We start from the raw sequence: 20,221 nt of genomic DNA on the forward strand, positions 1-20,221 counted from the left end.
AACTCAAGGACTAATCTTATGAAAAAAATTGCACTTTTCTATCCCTTTGGCCTTGATTTTCAATGATTTTCATTTTTTGTACACATAAGTATGTATTTCTATTCCCAAAGTGTGACAGGTACATTGGCCTTTTCTGAAAGAAATGAAAAGAAATCAAATATTGAAAGTTTGAATACTTTTTCACAGAAATAATCTATTCAATTTTAAAAGGAAGAGAGAGAGAGAGAGAGAAACATTTTTATTTTTTCTATTATGAGCAACATCAGTCAACCAAGCTTCACATTTTGGGTAGGTTTTCTTTTTTTTAAGTATGAATTTTTTCAGAACCTATTATTATTTTTTAAAAAAGAAGAAGAACAGGTGTATTTTGGCAGAGAAGTAAAATATAGAATATGCAAAATTTGTTTTAAAAATTGGCATACAAAATTTTAAAACACAGTACAATTATATAAAAATACAGCACAGCCAATGGCCTTTAAAATTTCCTTTGGCATTTCATTTGGTAAAGTTAAACAGAAAATCCTTTCTAAAAAAAATTAGCTATCAACACAGTCCATAAGTTAGGTTGTATACATTGAAAGAACTTTTCCTTGAGTTTCCAAAATCCTTTTCTTCCATGATAACCCACATAAAGCATGGCCAGTGAGGTATATAGAAAAAACAGGCGATGTACAGTAAGGAAAAAGTGCATAAACAAAAATTTCTTCCCATTTTCATAGAAATAACAGGTTCAATCTGAGTTTCTTCTTGTTGATGTATGATTTTACTTTGGCAGAATCAAAATAAACCCATAGAAATGTCTTTGTTCAAGTCCCAGCAGCAGTGATATGTCTCCGTTGGTGGCATTGTCTGATGCCCCACGCTGTACAGTCCCTAGAGGAACTAAGGTTTTGTGTGTGTCTGTGTGTGTGACTGCAAACGTCAAACAATGTAAGGTCATACATCAAGCACCATGTCATACTGTTGTCCCTTCTTCCGCCTGCCACATTTGTTGATGAGAACCACGTACAGCGTCAAAAGCATGACCCAATAGCATGCATAGAGCAACGTTCCAACGATTAGAACTGTCTGTTTGGATTCTGAGAATGGCTTTTTAGATTCCATATAAATGGTGAAAATGACTCCACCCAGGAGGATTGTAAACCACACTGATACTGGAATGAGTCCTATGAAATTAACAACAATGGTTTTCCTTCCAGATGTGCCCCACCCAGCTTTGTTTATCGTGGCAATAGCAAACATTTTGGCGGGCAGTAAACTTGACATGTATAACACTGAGTAGAGGGACATGAAGACCATGACGATGTTTCCTCTAAGGCAGCTGGCAAAGGAAGACTTTATGAGACCTACTAACTGGACTGTTAACAAGAAGAGGAGGATATTCCAAATTTTACCCCGGTAGAAGAGCTGGATTACTGTGGCAATGAGAAAGAAAGGGAAGAATCCAGTGATAACCGCTTCGTAGGTCATCCACAAGTGATGTTTATGAAACCACATCGCATTGTACAGCCACTCTCGGAAGTAGGACTTGCTCCAACGGGTCTGCTGGTTTAACCATCTGAGATATTCTATAGGTGTTTCAGTAAGGCACTTGGATCGAGCTGTGTATTTTGTTGCATAACCCAGACTCAGCACTCGGTTCGTTAGATGCCGGTCATCGCCAAAACTACATTGGCTGCCCATAAATTCCTGATTGTACCAGTCTTCTACGAATTCATGCAGCAAGGAGTTTCTGTACATTCCCAGGGGTCCACTAATGCACTGGACGCACCCAAAATAAGACTGACAGGCTCTTTCTATGTTAAAAGCCATCCAGTATCTCACACTGCTGAGGAAGGAGATCCAGGAATCGTACTTGTTTAAAATCTGCAAGAAGGAAAAACTAAGTAAATAAAAGGTAAACCATAGCTAAAAATACCAGCAAACTCTACATCATCATAAAGTTACTATGAAGAGTGTAGTTTGTTATTTTGTCCTCCTGTTTTGGCTTCCTTCCTCTTTTTGACGTGGTTAGATTTTATTTTCTCTGATTCTGTACTACTAGATTAATTTGATAAGTTGTGTGCACATGTTGCGAATGATGACAAATATTTCTTTTACTTCATTATCTGCTATCCTCTTTTCGCTACGTTTTTTGTTCTGGTTGGATGTGATACATAGAGATTTTTTTAGGCTGTAGTTCTCAGCCCCTAAATTCTTCTCCCACTCTTTCCTGCCACCTAAGATTTGAAGGTTTTGAAGTCCTATTCTCTCCTCTTCTGGTTAATTTCCAACTCATCCAATTCTGCTAATTTTCCTGCTCCTACCTCCCCTCCTTTATACAATGCCAGTGATAAAAAGGATTTGCTCTGGCCTCCCCCGAAAACTTGAATCCCGAAATAATAATCTGTATAAAGGCTATGGAAATGTATCAGTTTTTTCTTGGCAACATTTCTAAACTCTCTCCTCTGTCTCAATTTTGTTCAATTTTCATCTGGATTTTGCATGCTTCCTTTTTATCAGCACGTTATTTCTTCGTCCATTCTAGTGCATTTTCTTTGCCTTCTGTCACCATGAATGCACAAAATGCATTACACAGCAACATAATGCCTAAATTTTAAAGTTGAATTTCTATGTGCTTCTCATCTTTTGCTAAAATCTAATCATACATTTGCAAAGACCTCATTTTAATCTTCATATACTTCCACATATTTATTTTCCCATCCCACAAATTTCAAATTGCCTTCATTAATATTGTTTCACTAACTGTTTCTTCATTTATAATAAATAATGGGAAATAAGGAGTAATTAGTGGGAAATAATTGGAAAACCCACCTATTAATGAATCTTTCGTTTTCTTTTCTCACTAGTACAAATTTGAGTCACTGTTTCTCTTTTCTTCTTTTGATTTCCAATTTGGATTTTTGATCAACCATATATTGGTCTTAAATGATCAATATGATCAATAAATTGATTGATTTTAAATATATGAGTATAAGATATAGAATCCATCCCCTGCCATAATTCCATTTTTTTAACCTCGCAACTAAATGGATTCCAACATCATATTTTTTACCAGAACATTAAGTTATGGCTCAAGAAGATATGGTGGAAATCATTATACATTCACATTATATTGTACATAACTTATCAGCCACAACAGACATGGGTTATACCCCAGGATTAAGCAAAGAGATACTAAATTCTTTCAATTTAGGGGAAAAGGCAGTAAAGTGGGTAAATATATGTTCAATGAATCAATGAGTAAGAGTGCTACTAAAAGTGACTCATGCAAAAAGTGAAGCCATATGCACCTGGACATCTCCTCCGACACCTCCAACCATGGGGTCTTCTTCTAAAACTTTTACCATCTCCACAGACGAGGCAGGGTCAAGCATGGTATCTGAATCACAAACCTGCAAAGAAGAAAACAGAAATGAGTCAAAGAAGAGGAAAAACTATGAGTGGGTTCCATACAGTTAAAATTGGGCATATACATTATGCCTTCAGCCTTATTGTCACGGCCTTAATAAGCAAGTATCACAGGGATGACCAAGTTGTTATATCACAGCCAATACAAAGAGCTTGTTTTTCAGCAAGCTCAATATTTAAGTTAATGGCATCATTGACTAGAAGAGCTAAAGTGATGTACTAGGTATGTCTTAAAGGGTGATCAGCTTGTCCTAGTTTGCCATGGAATGTCCCAATTTTGGCAATGAAAGTCTTACATCTCAGGGAACATCCTAGTTTTCCAGGACTTGGAAAACATCCTGGGTTGGTCACTCTAGATATTTATTTTTATTTTTTCCAGTCACCTTAAATAAAGCTTTTAGGCAATTTGTCCTTCGGGTCTGAATGATGTTTGGAAAATTCTATGACAGTATTGAAAGGGAAACATGTTTAATAGTGATTTTTCCCCCTATTTCAATAGGGTGAATAAAACACAGGAAAGCAGTTCTCCTACAGCTGGTTGTATAGTTCTGAAGCAAGCTGTCCATATGACCTGGGCTCGGCAGAGACATTGCAGCAGTAAGGGAACTAGCATGACCTTCAGACCGCTTTTTTATCCTAGAGTATTAAGTATCCATCTAGCCCCTTGTATATAAAAGCAGATTTAATTATCTTAAGCCATTCTAGAAATGCTAATTACTGTTCTTAAAAATCTTTATGTGGGTCAAAAAAAAGCAATTCTGAAACCAAATCAACTGCAACTGCAAGAAAATTATTAGTCAATACTGTGAACTCCTGACAGACATTTCTATTGAAGGCCCAGGGGCGTAGGGTTATAAACAGTACTTTTCTTTCCAGCTTGATTTCTGAACCATTTGGAAAATGAAACAGAAGAATAAGGTGGATGAGAGACTAAACTATCACCTGTGTAGTCATAAAGCTGGTGCAGAGAATGGGGCTTATATCTGTGGAGTGTCGGTCTTCATAATTATGTTCCCTAGTATCTAAGTGGGGCCAGCCTCCTCCTGCAGACACAGTGCACCCCCTTCAAAAGGGATGGCAGATGTCTGTTCCTTGAGGTAGCCCACTCCCAGAAGAAGAGGGGAAGGTGAAGCTGGGCTACTCCTTCCACACTCACCAATCAGATTAAGTCATTTCTCTTAGGGAGGAAGGAGCAAGACAGCTGGGAAAAGTTACTTCTCCTTAGCGCAAGGTTACTACTACTTACTTACTACTACTAAGGTGGGTTATACCTGTGGATGGAGCTTCTTCCACAGGATCAAAGAAAATCAGAAGTAGGAACAGTGCTGCCACCTCTCCCTGAGTAATACTAATAAGACATAGTGTTCCCTTCTGGAGAATGCAGCAAGGCCACAGCAGATGTAAACCGAACAGAGCTGACCTGTAATGAACCAGTTTCACATCCCCATCCAAACAATAAATGACATGATTAGAAGAGACTGGGGCGTTATCTACAATTCCCATTATTTTCCCATCAAGTCTGGCTATACAGGATGGATTTAGTCAGGATTTAGCCTACTTATTTACATCAAAAGTAATTATCTTTACAGTTCGCCAAACTACTTTATAAAAATTGTAGGCATTTGATACACCACTTTTGAATGGGGGAAAAAAACCTAAAAAAATCATTTGTAGAGTTGAAGGGGAGCTTATACATATGTAGCATGACTCCCTCATAGGATTAGCTAAGGAATTCCAACATTCTAAAAAATGTGTCTCTCTCAATTTTACCAATAGCTTTTTCTTTTCTGAAAAGATTATATATTAATATAGAATGTTGGTGAAAACAGCAACTTAAATGCATTATTCAAACTTACGACTTAGAGTATCTGGGGTATCCAGTTATAAAACACGAACTTATCACTTCTCTGTATTTAACTAATTATAGCAATTTTAGGGTTAACTTCTGAATTTTTAATCTCATTTTACTTATTTGGAAGCATCCATTTTCTAAATAAGAACCCATTTACTGTTTGTTTGTTGTTTGGCATTCTATTTTGGTCCAGCATGGTCTCATTTATTTTAGAGAAAAAAAAAAATCTCAGGCTGAAGCTAGGCATTAGTTTTTCTTTGTAGAAAGTAGGATTTTATGAACACTTGGCTTTGTAGCTGTGTCCTAAACCTCAGAAGCCTAAATAAATTACTCCAAAAGCGATGTTTTGCTTTTCCCATGCCTTGTCTATCACTGGTTTGTATATGGCTATCAGCCAACCAGGAGGGTAAAGAAAGGTGAAGGCAGAAGGTCAACCCACCTTTAGCATGAAACATCCTGAAAGTCTATGGCCACACCCACCTCTGTTGACTCAAGCCCGGAAAGGTAAACCAGAAGGCTAAAATAAGACTAAAAACAACAGGAAGGGGACAATCCAGAATTAATGTTCAAGTAACTCCGCCTGCTTGTGAGCATAAACAAGCCAAGGGAACTGCCCCTTTGAAATGAATAAACTTGAACCAAACGTCTGAGGTTCTGCATATTTAAATCGGTCCTGCCCCTCCCAGTTTCCAACAGCAAAGTGCCAGAAGTTCTCTGAGAGAGATTGTTCACATGATGAGTGTAACTGTGTCAGAAGGGAAAGCTCGCAGAAATCTCTTGGGAAGGTGTTTGCTATATGGGAGTAAAGAGCTTTCCAGAAGTTCAATTTCTGGATATTGTTTGCTGACAGAATGCCAACTAGAAAGCCACCACCTAGGACAGTCTGTAAAAGCATGTATGTTCATGGACCTAATAGCATTTATTTATTAGAGTGTAACTTTAGGCCCTCTTAAAATCAGTATAGTAGGAACAGGATTTCTAGTCGTTTCGTCACCAATTAATAACAAGTATGTAGTTTCATGAACGTTGGCTATTTAGCTCTAGGCTAGAAGCTGTGGGGGACATACACCAGTTCACAGAGAGCTTAACCTCACATGGGGAAAAGCTACAGGACGTGAATTGCACACAGGAAAAATTAGAGGACAAATCAAAACCTCCTTCTGTCCACACAGAATGTATCGCTGTAATTTGTTTAAACCACATGATCACTGGGCATAAGATTTCTCACTAGGAGATATGGAAATGAAGTAAAGTCACCAAATTCTGACTAAAATGAGTGGAAAATGTCAAGACAAAAAGACATAATTGGGAGGAACCAGCCACCTCAGGCTTAACCACAGAATCATCAACTAAGGTGCACAAGACCATTGCTCTCGTCCTTCACTATCCTAGCCAAGAGTTAACGCCCTCCCCCGCCTCCCCCTCTAAAACAGGGGTTGGCAAACTAAGGTCCACAGACCAAGTCTGTGGTGGCAGGCAAGTCTGGCATGCCACCTGTTTTGATATGGCCTGTGGGCTAAAAACGGTTTTCAGCTTTTTAAATAGTTGAAAAAAAATCAGAAAAGAATATTGTGTGACACATGGAAACTGTATAAAATTCAAATTTCAGCGTCCACAAATAAAGTTTTATTGGAACCCAGGCATGCTCATTCATTTTCATATTTTCTACGGCTGCTTTCACACTAAAAAGCCAAAGTTGGGTAGTTGCGACAGAGACCATATGGCCTGCAAAACCTAATATTTAGTAAATATAGTATCAGGCCTTTTACAAGCAAAGTTTGCCAACCCTGGGACTAAAGTAATTGGTTGCAGGGGGAGGGTTCTCTTTCACAAAATTAAAAAAAATTAAAAAGTTGAGATTAAATACATTCTAAGCCCCAATTTTAATTCTAGTAGATTTTTTAAAGGTTCCCTCTATCTCCATGTGTTTTAAATAACAGTAACTGCATAAAAAACGTAAAATGTAATAAGCTAGATATTTTTTCTTTAGCCAATGCTTACCTATTATAAGAACAAATGCCCTCAGAATCAAGGAGCCTCAATTAAGTTTTGAGTCCAGTATCCTACTATTTCTATGACCTTGAACAAGCCATTTACCATCCTCATGGTACTGGAGTGAGACACTGCATATAAAAGCACTTTGTAAATTACAAAGGACTGTGGAGAAGTACTTCATTAGTATTAGGTAACAATCTTTAAATTTTTATGCTCCCTAAGTAAAGCCATAGCTAAAGGATGATGATGATCACTCTCACAAATAGATGGCTTAGTAGAGAGAATCTCTAAAAGGAACACAGGAATTGATGACATATGGAGAATCTCTTATCACAGCAAACAAATTCAAACGTATCTGGAACTATCTGTGATAGGTACAGACTATTGGTCTATAGTCTATTACATAAGTTATTAGACTGTAAGACCATTACAGTGTATCTCACTGATCTTAATCTGCCTCACTGTAATTTACATAAAAATCTCTTCTGAAAATATTGTTACTTACTCTACCAAATGCCTTTCAAATTCTAAGACCCAGGTCTAAAACACCAAGTCTCCGTGTCTCACACGTTTTTTTAACGTGTTTTCTTTCAGACTAACTAGCGGATTCCGCCCCCTCTCCTCCTGCCCCATACCACTTCAAAGGGCACTGAGAGCTACACAGCAAGAGGAAATTACTCCGGCCACCTTCAATAAGGAAACAGATTGGAAATAAATCAAGACCCCTTCTGTTGCTACTGCCTTCACCCTTTTCCTGATTGGAAGGCTGTCCTTTCTTAACCTTGACCCTTCATCTTAACCTTGACCCAGTGAGACTATTTTTTTCTACAGTCTGTGGAATTTCCTCTTGGTCACGGCCCTACAAACCAGCTTCCCTGCCACAACTTAACTATGAACTAAATGGAAAGTCCCATTCCCTCTCCTTTCCCCCCCGGGACATTTCTCTAGTGCAAAGGGGTAGTCCAGAACAAAAAAAATTCACACTTAGTTATTTCCTAGGAAACATGAGATGGTGCCAGTCTCCCTGAACTCCTGACAGTACAATACCAGAGTAAACACACTACTGAAAGGAAAAGAAAGCACTATGCAAATGTTGGAGTCAAACAGATCTGAGTCCCAATCGACCCTTTACCAGCTATATAAACTTGGACCTGCTTCTTGACCTTAGGCTCCTTATCTCACCTTCCTAAACTTCCATCCCTTAGGTGAGAAATATGGACTATCATATTCACTTCATAAATTTGTTGTAATGTTACGTTAATTAGATAATATATGTAAGCCACTTAATAATGGCTAGCTCATAGTAAATGCTCAATAAAAGGAAGACATATATACTAAGACGTGATAAACCAAAACCAGAGGCACTAACTGAGGACTCTAGTCCCATGAGAAGGGGTCTTTATTATTACTACTATGAACAAGCTATGACTCACTCAGAGAGGAGGAAAACCAATGCCTCGTCCAATATCCAAGAAATTTAAATTAAACAAAGTGAATTCTTGAGCAGGCAATGTAAAAGTCCTTAGATTGGATTGTTTACTAGGGCAAAGAAATAGAAAAATTAGACAGCAGTTTGCAGTTGATTGCGATTCATTTATAGCCTGAAGTGTACCCTGGAGTATGATGTGTGAAAGATGATCATGCAGCAAAGGATGGACCCTGGACCCACTGAAACTTACAAAGGTGTTGCATGTTGACTTGGTGGTATCTCTTCATTGACCTGCTGAATGTGATGCTACTTAAAATAGCAATATAATCAGAAAAGTTTGGGAAGCACATAAATGTATATGACAGAATTTTATTTCTTTAACCTAGACCTTGAGAACTAAATTGTCTGGTGAAAAAGAGTACATATCACTGACAATTTGTGTGCGACTGTATACATGCAGCAGATGGGGAAAAACCAAAGAATTAGGACAGAAAATAAGCTTCACAAAAATGGAGTATTGCACACAATTCAAAATGTCTCATATAACCAAAAAAGACAATCAAAATCTTATCATGTACGGTCATTAATTATAGTAAGACAAACTTCTAGGACTTTATTAACATTGCATGATACTTTCATTTAAAAAAAAATTCTTGATTTTCTAGTTACTTGGATTCTGGATAAACGGAATTTACAAGTAAGCATATAGCTAAGTTTACCAACCTCAGATTAAGTGGTAAATACAAAATGGCAAATGATGGGAGTGGCAAATACAAAACCATAAAATCCAAGAATTTTAGAGCTATAAAGACCCTTTGAAATTAATCAGTAAAACCATTCCAGGGGGGGAAAAATACCCTCAAAGAAAAAAAGGTAATCTTTTTTTGGGAGAGGGATGGGCAACGGCGAGATGATCCTCTCTTATAGTAATTTGGTTTATGGCATGAGATCTCAAATCTAGCCAATGGAAAGCCTCTACATTACAGGCAGCTAAGCAATTTGGCCTTTTTTTGTTGCTCTTTTCAAAAGGAATTAGGAAGATCTATGCCTTCCTGGGTAGAATGAACTACCCAAATTGTTATAAAATAATTCTTGACGTTGGTCAACTTAGAATCTCTTCAAAACATTAAGATTAAAAAAGGAGTCATTTTCTAGCTATCCCATTACTGCGTATTTATCCAAAGAACTTGAAATCAACAATTTAAAGAGACACATGCACCCCTATGTTCCTTGTAGCATTATTCACAACAGCCAAGATGTGGAAGCAACCCAAGTGCCCAGTGACTGGATAAAGATGTGGTTTATATATATATATATATATATATATATATATATATATATATATACACACACATAACAGAATATGACTCAGTCATAAAAAAAGACAAAATCATCCCATTCACAACAACATGGATAGACCTTGAGGGTATTATGTTAAGTGAAATAAGTCAGACAGAGAAAGACAAACAGTGTATGATTTCACTCATATGTGGAAGATAAACTAACACATGGACAAAGAGAACAGATTAGTGGTTATTAGAGGGAAAGGATGTGGGGGGTGCACATAAGGGGTAAAGGGGCTCATATGTATGCTGACTGACAAATAATAATGTACAACTGAAATTTCACAATGTTATAAACTATCATGACTTCAAAAAAATAAAATAAAATAAAATGAGTCATTTGGTTATTCTCTTTTCCTTTTTAGGAAGGCTTACACTCGAATGAAAGTTATAAAAGGTACAAAGCAAAAGTGACAAGCCAGCTGCAGAAGTGGAAAACCAAAGGTTGTCACCTCTAAGGCCACGAAACATGTTTATTCCAAATGGTTGGAATCCTCATTCTAAAGAGGGAATCAGGAAATCCTATGATGATGGCACTTAAATCAGGGTTTAAGTGATCCAAGAACCCAACTTTAGGGGGAAAGGTAGATTAAAAATGAAAGTGAGAAATATGATAGTAACTAATTAATAAAAATAAAATTCTGATACCCCTCTTTCTTTTCTTTTCTTTTTTTTTTTTTTTTTTGATTACACTCTTCCACAGCCTAGGTTTGTTGCTAGAAAGAAAATGTCAGAGAAATTAAAACAGTACTGAGTTAGGGTTCTGAGCTGGGAGTAATCTCAGAGATCATCTGTTCTACCAGTTGAGACCCACTGCAAGGGAACAACAGAGTTGAATCTAGAATTCAGATTTCCCCATTCCTATTTCAATGTGCTCTTCATCTTATCCTCTAAAATGAAGGATACAAAGAGACATATAACTTCCTCAACATGGGCCCTCAGAATATCTCAGTAGCTGAGGCTTCCTACACAGAACAGGAACCAATCAAATGTCATATACAGTCAATTCTCATTATTCATGGTAGGCCTGTTCTACAAAGTTTCTGTGAACACTGAATTAGCAAATATCAAAAAATTGCTTCTAGCAGAAATACATGGTTATGTTCCTCTGAGCCTCTGGTCACAACATTTTTATCTCCTGATCAATACCTAACCCTAGTTTATTTGTATTTCTGTTTAAATATGCCTTATTTTATAGATATATTTTGAGTCATTAACTGAATTCACAGCCAACAGCACTATAAAGCCTGCCTGAACAAGCTCAGCTAACAAACATGTTTTCTCCATAAGACAATTATGGCCTTCTGATGCTTAGAAACATTAGAGAGCACTTCAGCACTATCCTTGGGGGCCATTTAAACAGCTACACCACCAACAAAAAGCATAAAAATGTGAAAAACATAGTAAATAGCCTATGAAGAAGTTACTGTTTGGAGCATAAAAGCTGAAACAAGAAGGCAAAGCATGGTCTTGTTCAACGTCAGCTGGGAACATGCACATGGGGCAAATCTTTTGCCACTTTACACATCCATACATGATCAAAAAGCACTATGAGTATTAAATTGGGGGTTACAAATTCGTTTTAGTGAGTGGGGTAATTTACAAATACAGAATCCATGAATTATGAGGGTCAACTCCACTATTATGAGTGATTTAGTCTTACTTTTCTCCTACTCAAAGAATCTTGAATACCTTGGATGCTGTCCAATTAATTTAATATAAAATTGCCTCCTACAATCTTCCCTTTTAGAAAACGTTCATACTTATTTTATATTTTCTACCTGGGAAATCCCTAACGCACACATCAGGGGATATTGTTTATTTCCTTTGTCACATAGACTGGGGGCCACTTATGTTGTAATGTCCATGTTTGGTAACAGGAGATATGAATAAAGCAATTATAAAATCTAGATATCAAAGGATACTTTAAAAGTCTTCAGATATTGAGAAAAAAGATACAAGGCACCAGCCCAGTGGCATAGTGGTTAAGTTCGTGCACTCTGCTTCCATGGCTCAGGTTTCACAAGTTTGGATCCTGGCAACCCGGGTGCAGACCTACACACTTCTCATCAAGCCATGCTGTGGGGGCATCTCACATAAAAAACGGAGGAAGATTGGCATGGATGTTACCTCAGCAACAATCTTCTTCAAGCAAAAAGAGGAAGATTGGTAACAGATGTTAGCTCAGGGCCAATCTTCCTCACCAAAAAAAAAAAGATATAAAAAAGTAAATATAATCCCAAAATTGTTTTAAAAATAAGGGAAAAATAGAAAGGTCTACATTAGAAAGTATTAAATTTCATAGTCTATGGGTCTGTCTTTGCTGCAGATGATTTTAATTTTGCTCATTGTGCTTTCCTATATTTTTTAAACATACTACCATAAAAATGTGTTATTCAGTAAATAAAAAAGCTAATATAAAAACATTTTGTGGGGCTGGCCCAGTGGTGCAGTGGTTAAGTTCGCACGTTCCACTTCTTGGAGGCCCGGGGTTTGCTGGTTCGGGCTTGGGTGTGGACATGGCACCGCTTGGCAAAAGCCATGCTGTGGTAGGCATCCCACGTATAAAGTAGAGGAAGATGGGCATGGATGTTAGCTCAGGGCCAGTCTTCCTCAGCAAAAAGAGGAGGATTGGCAGTAGTTAGCTCAGGGTTAATCTTGCTCAAAAAAGAAAATTTGAAAAGGTAAGAAAGACTTTTGCCCTACCTTAAGCCATATTCAGACAGGTCAGAATCTGTCCTTCTTTAAAAAAAGTTTCTCCAGAAAACTACTTTGATACAAAATCAAGAAAATCTTCCTCATTCTCATCTTTATTTCTCATTCCCTTCTTCTCTCATCTTGTATTTTTCTTCTGCTGCTTTTTTATCTTCTCTATCTCTGAAAGCAGTCACTAGCATCATAGATGAATTTACTACCAGACTGGATTTTTCCTAAAGCTTCCCTTTATATTCCATGTCAGCACTAATTATTTGAATGGCTTTTAAGGCTAAGACAGTAGTCAGTAGAGAAGACTAGAGATGAAGGCTGAGAGAGGGAGAGGTGGTAGTTGATAAAGCCTTGTTCTGGGGGAGACCAAAGGAAGGCAATTCACAAAGCCCAGGAGGGTAGGTGGAAAGGTCAACCTTGAAATAGGAAGTAAAGTTGGGTACCCTTGAAACTGTAAGCAGGAGAAAGTGAAGAAGATCTTGGCAGCATTCAGAACCAGTACTCTTGATTTTTCTCTTTCATAGGAGGCAAGGTCATCTGTTAGCAGTTAAGCAGAGAGGGTTTGGGGGAGGGTGCTGGGAGAGTGGTGAAGGTATGAAATAATAGGTCATGACAGCAATAAGCAAGATATCTATTCACGATCAAGTGAAGAGAGTGCTGACCACTGTCCAAGACCCAGCTGCAACTGGAAACCAATCATTTTGGCCATTTCTCTGCACAGTTAAGCAGCGTTCTCCAGCCAAGTTAGCAAGTATGTGAGCAGATGGTCAATTTCTTCCCCCAGCCCCCATTTTCTCTTGCATATCAGCACCTGGACTTTGCTTCCCTCCTTCCCTAAGCAACCTCAACTCCATCTTCAATCACTTGTAATACTTAGTAGCCATGATCCTCGACCCCCCTTCTCTCCTTTGTCTTTCTGTGGCTTCTGCTCCGCAACTCTAGGACCCTAGGTCAGTCAGAATGGAAGGAGACAGTATATTAGTTTGAACCTTATGATATTTCCATTTTTATAGGGTACGCATGGTTAAATATTGGGGAGTTTGATGAAGGATGGCAGGATGGAATTACCTGGTTTCAGAATGTCAACACACGTTTTTTATCCTTGTTTGAGCACTTAGAATAAACTGGGAATCCTAGGGGGATTCGGGGCACAGCGGTAGCTGCTGCTCAGATCAGTATATCTGGAGGCATCAGCCTGAAGGAAGGAAAGTTCTCAAGCCTGATTAGGGCTCTAGCAGGGAGCCTACTCTAATGTTTCATATTTTGTATTACTTTTTCCTGGACAGGCACGATGTCAAGTTGTCAAGGAGACAAAAATAATTCAAAACAAGAATCATGAGAGAAGGGGGCTTGGGAGAAACAGGTTTCAAAAAAAGAAGAAGAAAGAAAATCCACACAATGACATCTTGATTAGAAATGGCAAACAAAGGAATTGTTTTAGCTAGAATTAAAGGCAAAATATCAAAACAGATGTTTTCCCATTTTAGGCCCAGAGCTTCATTCTTCAAAACTTCTGTAAGTTCCCCAGTCATCCCCTCCTTTAAAAGGGTCATTTCATCCTGGGCCTGAAGTTGCATGATGCAAATATGTAAAAATGTCCTGAGTTAACCGAAACCACCTTAATTGTGCAAGTTCTAGAAATTAGGAGAAACTTGGGGGTGAAACTCTATCAACTGCCCAGAAGGAAGAATAATATGCAGACTTGTATCAACTGAAGAAATGCCTCAAAACTCTTCAGATATTAACCAAAATTAACCCTGCGGTGGCAATTGACGTGTACTGTAATTTTCAAGTAAGACTAAATTATCATATAATAAATAACAATAACATTAACAGCAAACATTTTAATGATATTAACAATACCATCATTAACAACTTTTGCTACCTTCATAACTTTTGTACTCTTTGGAGACTTTTTTTGAAATAATTATCTCAAACCCCTTGTGAGATTGGTTTATTCCATCCAGTAAACTGAGGCTCAGGGAGGTGGTCCTGCTCAAGGTCAACCAGCTAGTCATACCTAGATCAGAATCTATGTCAGCTGACTTTGAAGCCAGTGCTCATTCCCATCCCGTTACACAGAGAGACCCGTTGGGCATGATTCTGCATCAATAAAGGCCCCTAAAATATATAACAGATCGTCTGAAAAGTAGGATCTCACTCTTAAGAGAAAAGGCAGAGTGTCTCAGTAGATTTTTTAACCAGAGTAATTTCTCCCTTCTCAATATCATCATAGCCAAAATCTAACTAAAGCGTCTGCAGAAAATTACCACTAGAAAATTCACAGGGACCCTACAAATGTTCTAAAGAAGAAAACCTCAATAAGAACTAGGAGAGGAGAAACCCTGGAGTGAGCAGTCAGAGGATTAATGAGAGACACAGCCTGTCTAATTTTCATGTAAGCAAACACCATCACAAATGCTTTCAAAGGTCAAGTTGCAGTGAGTGAGGTAATGGTGTTTGGGGAGAGAAATAAACATTACTTGGGTTTTGCTCTGGGACGGTTGTTTTTTTTCCTCTCCCTTTTTCATTTTCCTGTTCTTTCTCTCTGTGTCTCAGTCTTGGGTTCCTTGCCATTTTAAATGAAAATTGTTCTCACCATCCCCGTTTTGCCTGGTCTCCGTAAAAAACACTTTATAGTCTTCGCTTGAGCCTACAGATTTTTTCAAGACCCTTCTGCTCAGCAGACACTATTTTCTTACAAGGCTGGAGATTTTAAGAGTGTGGAAAATGATGTTGGATTTAACTTGGCAGAACCCAGGGGGCAGAGAAGGTAAGGGAGGGGGAGAGAAGGGAAGGAAGGGTCTCCTGTTCAAAATAATCTTGAGTTCCAACCAACAACACTGCACAAGTTAAGCATTTTCATAGATAGCCTTAACAGTGTTAAACGACTTTTTTTTTCTCTCTTTCAAAATGTGCTTTCAACAGTCATGCTGTTTTCAAATGAACTGAAAGGAGTACTGTGTTCAGGACGGACAAGGATGGGCTATAACATATGACTGGAGAGATACAAAAGCGGCTTTATTTAAATGTATGTTTGCCCTGGCAGGAATTCGGAAACCTACCTGCACATAATCCACACTTCGTCCCAGTGCTCTGAAGGCCGTGTACATGACTTCTCTTTTTCCACCCCATTTTTGCATGATGCAAATACTTTTGTTGGACAAGACCAATTGGGTAACATGTTGAGAGCTTTCTTTATGTGACTCATCCGTCTCACCAGGACCCTTCTCGTGGAAGTTGTTCTTCCAGATGTAAGTGGCTGATTTGTCCCTGCCCATGACTTCACTGAAGATGTCCATCATGTAAAGATCATCTTCTGAGTTCCCATCTATGACCATGACAACTTTAATCCCAGGGTAGGTTAGCCTTTTCACAGATTGCAAGCATTTCCGTAAGTAGTCTGGATCTTCTTGATACGCAGCGATGCAAAGAGCAACAGTTTTGTTCAACTTAATGGGGGTTTCTAGGGATTTTTTCATTTTTCGATGCTCCAAAAAGGCAAACAGGCTTTGGATGATGAGGTGTGATGCTAAAAAGGCACCATATAGTCCAAAAGAGAAATAGTAATTATCTGTTTGGATAAATTGGTAGCCAACAATATAAGCAGCTGTGATTCCAAGGAGGAGAGAGACTCCAAAAAGTGTGGTTCCAATTATTCTCAGGATACATATAAACCTCTCACAATGCATCTGTAATATAATCAAATAATACTCTCAGTTAACCACTCTTGTTCCATACTTGTATATACATGGTGTCATGGGGAGACTATTGGACTAGAAGTGTTCGGGAGTTCTAACGCTGTGTTTCTCACTTAACTAACTGTGTGACTTTCTGCACCTCAGTTTGCTCATCTGCAAAAGAAGATTAGGGATGCCCTTCTGGCACCCCTCAGAGGGCTGCTTCAAGAATAAAATGAGATGATGGTGCAAGGTACTATTGAAAACCATAATACATTAAATAAATCCATGGATGCACTATGTTTAGTGTGTTAGAGCCTATGTCTAAAGATGCACTCTATGTATGCAGTTATTGCTAGGCATAGAACATAAGTTTCCTAGTGAGCAAGGCAATTTTTCTTTCTACACCATGCTGGCCTCTCACTTCCAATACCAACCAGTGAAAAACCCACAGGAGATTTTGCTAAATTTCTCCTGTGTACTTTCATCTCATTTTCAATGCACATCACTCAGCTCACACGCTATCCATGCAGCCAGCTGAGGTTGGAGATCAGAATACTTGGATTCTAATACTAGTTCTTCCATCAACTAGCTGTGTGACCTTGAGCAAGTCACTTTACCTCTCTGCGCCTCAGTTTTTTTAATGTGTTAAATGAGGGAGTTCAGACCCAATTATTTCCAAAGTCTCTGTTGACATTAAACATTGTTTGTGCCTAGGTATTCTGCACAGACATCTATCAAAGGCCCTGTAATTCTGAATTGCATTCCTTTGTTCAGACGGCTGTCTCCTCCATCCACTATCACTAACACCAGATGGTTAGCTCCTGGGGATCAGGAAACTTCCTGGAACACAATAAGCCCACAATAAGTGTTGTAGAAATAAATCATAAATTAAAGAAGAAACAGCATCATGCTTAATTTCAACAAGTAAGTTTTCCATCTTCTTAAAAGCCTTACCACATCAGACCCGAAATACATTCCGGCTCTTAACAATAGCCAATTTTGTAGTCCTCCCTACGATTTGTGTATCTCTTGAATAAGGCTTAGAGCAACTAGAGCACAGGAGGACCATTTTTCTCTATTTCCTAAAGCATCTCCAATGCTAAGCATAGAAGAGGTACCTGACAGACCTATTTTATTTTGCTTTGCTTTTTGGCTTCCTAGACCCAATTCCAATGTGTAGGGGGGAGGGGGTTTCCCACACATCCAACAAACAATTCTCCGGAACACCCGCTGTGTGCCCTACAATTTGACTCAGTTCTGAAAACTATCTGCCGGGAGACAGAGTCAGATTCCGCAGGTTAAGGGTTCAGTCCTACAAGACTGCTCGCTCCAACTTTAGACACCAATCATAAGCTCAGGTTGTTACCCATGCTTCGGACCAATGGCTGTCAATCAGAGGTTCCCAAGACCCCCTCCTCGGGTTCGATTAATTTGCTAGAGTTGCTCATGGAACTCAGGAAACCCATTTACTCATTAGATTACTGGTTTATTATAAAAGGATATAGCTCAGGAGCAACCAGATGGAAGAGATGCACAGGGCAAGGTACGGGAAAGGGCATAGAACTTCCAGGCTCTCTCTGAATGACCACTTTCCCAGCACCTCCACCTATTCACCAACCCAGAAGCTCTACGAACCCTCACCTTTTAGGATTTTTTTAGGGGCTTCATTACGTAGGCATGATAGATTAAATTATTGGCCATGGCAACTGAACTGAATCTCCACCCTTTTCCCATCCCTGGAGGTCTGGAGGTGAAACTGGAAGTTCCAGGCCTCTAAGTACATGGTTGGCTCCACTGGCAACCAGCCTACATCCTTAGATGCTTTCCAAAAGTCACTTCATTAATACAACCCAAAGATACCTCTATCGCTCCCTTCACTTAGGAAATTCCAAGGGTTTTAGGAGCTCTGAGCCAGAAACAGCGACGGGGACGAAGATCAAATATATATTTCTTATTATAAATCACAATATCACAGTTTTTTCCCCCAAAGCACATTTTCCTCCTCTTCCAAGGCTGAACTATAATAAGGGGGATAATGGGTATAAAAGCACTATCCCCATCTGTAATCACTCACATTAACTTCACGGTTTCGTCATACTTATGTATAATTAATACTTAATCTTTTTCTTTAATTCAACTAGTTTTTGAAAGCTACATAAGTTTATTTTAAATAGAAACTCAGGGTGAGCAATTATCTCTGCAAAATCTCTTGCTGGATATGTTATTTATATTTTCCTATTCCACACTAAGACTTAAAATTGAATGTCCACATAACACCTAGGGTTATCTTGGCTGTTACTACTTCTGTGGGCATCACGTCACTCAGCAACAAGAGCCACTATGCACATTCTAGTCCCTATAGTCATGCACTGAGGTGGTCCTGAGTGGATATGCATTATACTTTTGGGAAAATTCAGTGTGGCTGTTTGTCAATTGTGTTTCCTCTCCTGAGCACAGACTGCTTGATGTGGCCGTGATATTCCAGCCTTTGGAAATCTGAGGTGGGCCACTCCCAACTGGGACTTTTAAAAGAGGGAGTGGGCCTCTTGCAGTCTCTCTTTTCCTTCCACAGTCATGATGCTCATATCAACACGGTCCTAGGGGATTGCAGAGCCCAAAGATAGAGGGCGCTTGGTCCTTGAACTGCCACATGAAAGGCAGCCAGCCACCAACCCAGGATATTTGCCTTGGACTCTCCTGTTAGGAAGAAATAATTTCTGAGTTTTTGTTCATTTGTTTGTCCATTATGCATTTTGAGTTTAGTTCACTCTAACTAACACAACCTAGGTAAAACAAAGCAGCCTGGAGACTGAGATTCCAGCTTATGGGCATTATTTTCCTTTGTTAACTGGAGATGATAGTACTTGTCAATGACCCCTCATGGGGCTGCAGGGAGGAGCAAAAGCAAAGCATTTGTGAAAGTATTTAAAAAAACCAGAAACACAATGCAAAGTATCAGCTAACAAGGAAGCTAAACAAACAAAAAACAAATGTTTGTTCCACTTCTAGCACTTTATAGGACACCATAATATGGAACATGTGAGCCTGATAAAGGTAATCACAACACAAATGGAAAGTCCAAGCTGCTGGGAGAATAGTGCTGGGGAAGAGTAAAATGTTGAGTTTTCAGTGAAAGGCAAGAGAGCACCGCATCCCTCATTAATTAAAACAGCTGACGGGATGCTGAAAACTCCCGAAGGGTACATTAACCAATGCCTAAAGGTGCTGGGAGCACCAGACTTGGAACTCGTCATTTCCAAGACATGAGTCATTCTCACAAGAGTGAAAAATTTCAAGGGGACTACACTCTGCCAGGGAGAAGCTTAAGTGTGTGTTTCGCTTGTGTTTAAAATCTCCATAGCCAGCAAAAGAACTGCCTGCCATTCTTTTCCATTATTCACATTTTCCTTGCTTTTATCAGCACACGTGGATACAGAGAGTGTCCGCATAGCATCTGCTGACCACAGCTGAAGTGGGAACACCCTCTTACATCATAGGAGTCTACAGAATGTCCTTTTGAAGCCTGGGAAAAGTTGCTGGTGAACTGCAGCAACGTGGCTCGAATTGAACCTTTCTGTTTCTGTGAGGTACCGCATTATTGCCCAGTGTGACACACGCAGCATCTCAATACAGGCCAAAGGGCAAAAGGCACATCGCAGAGCCAGCTTTACTGAGGGAACACATTGATCTCAGGGAGTGACACACAGGATGTGTTTTTTCTAATTTCCCCTGGGCGATTTCATAGATATGGGCACCATATGTGTAAGACTTTCTGAGACAATCCCCAATTCAAAGACTGTTT

At 38.9% G+C, this 20,221-nt stretch overlaps 1 protein-coding gene across 1 annotated transcript in view; it reads right to left on the bottom strand.

The window, feature by feature from the left end:
• Positions 1-241: 241 nt before the first annotated feature.
• The window catches only part of HAS2 (hyaluronan synthase 2), a 28,733-nt gene continuing 8,753 nt past the window's right edge, over positions 242-20,221 (bottom strand). Inside the window, 3 exon segments of the mRNA NM_001081801.2 lie at positions 242-1,866; positions 3,294-3,395; positions 15,802-16,428. Coding sequence (NP_001075270.1) covers positions 937-1,866; positions 3,294-3,395; positions 15,802-16,428 — 1,659 coding nt within the window. The 3' untranslated portion in view covers positions 242-936.

The sequence above is a fragment of the Equus caballus genome, chromosome 9 (genome assembly GCF_041296265.1).
Source record: "Equus caballus isolate H_3958 breed thoroughbred chromosome 9, TB-T2T, whole genome shotgun sequence".
Taxonomy (NCBI): Eukaryota; Metazoa; Chordata; class Mammalia; order Perissodactyla; family Equidae; genus Equus; species Equus caballus.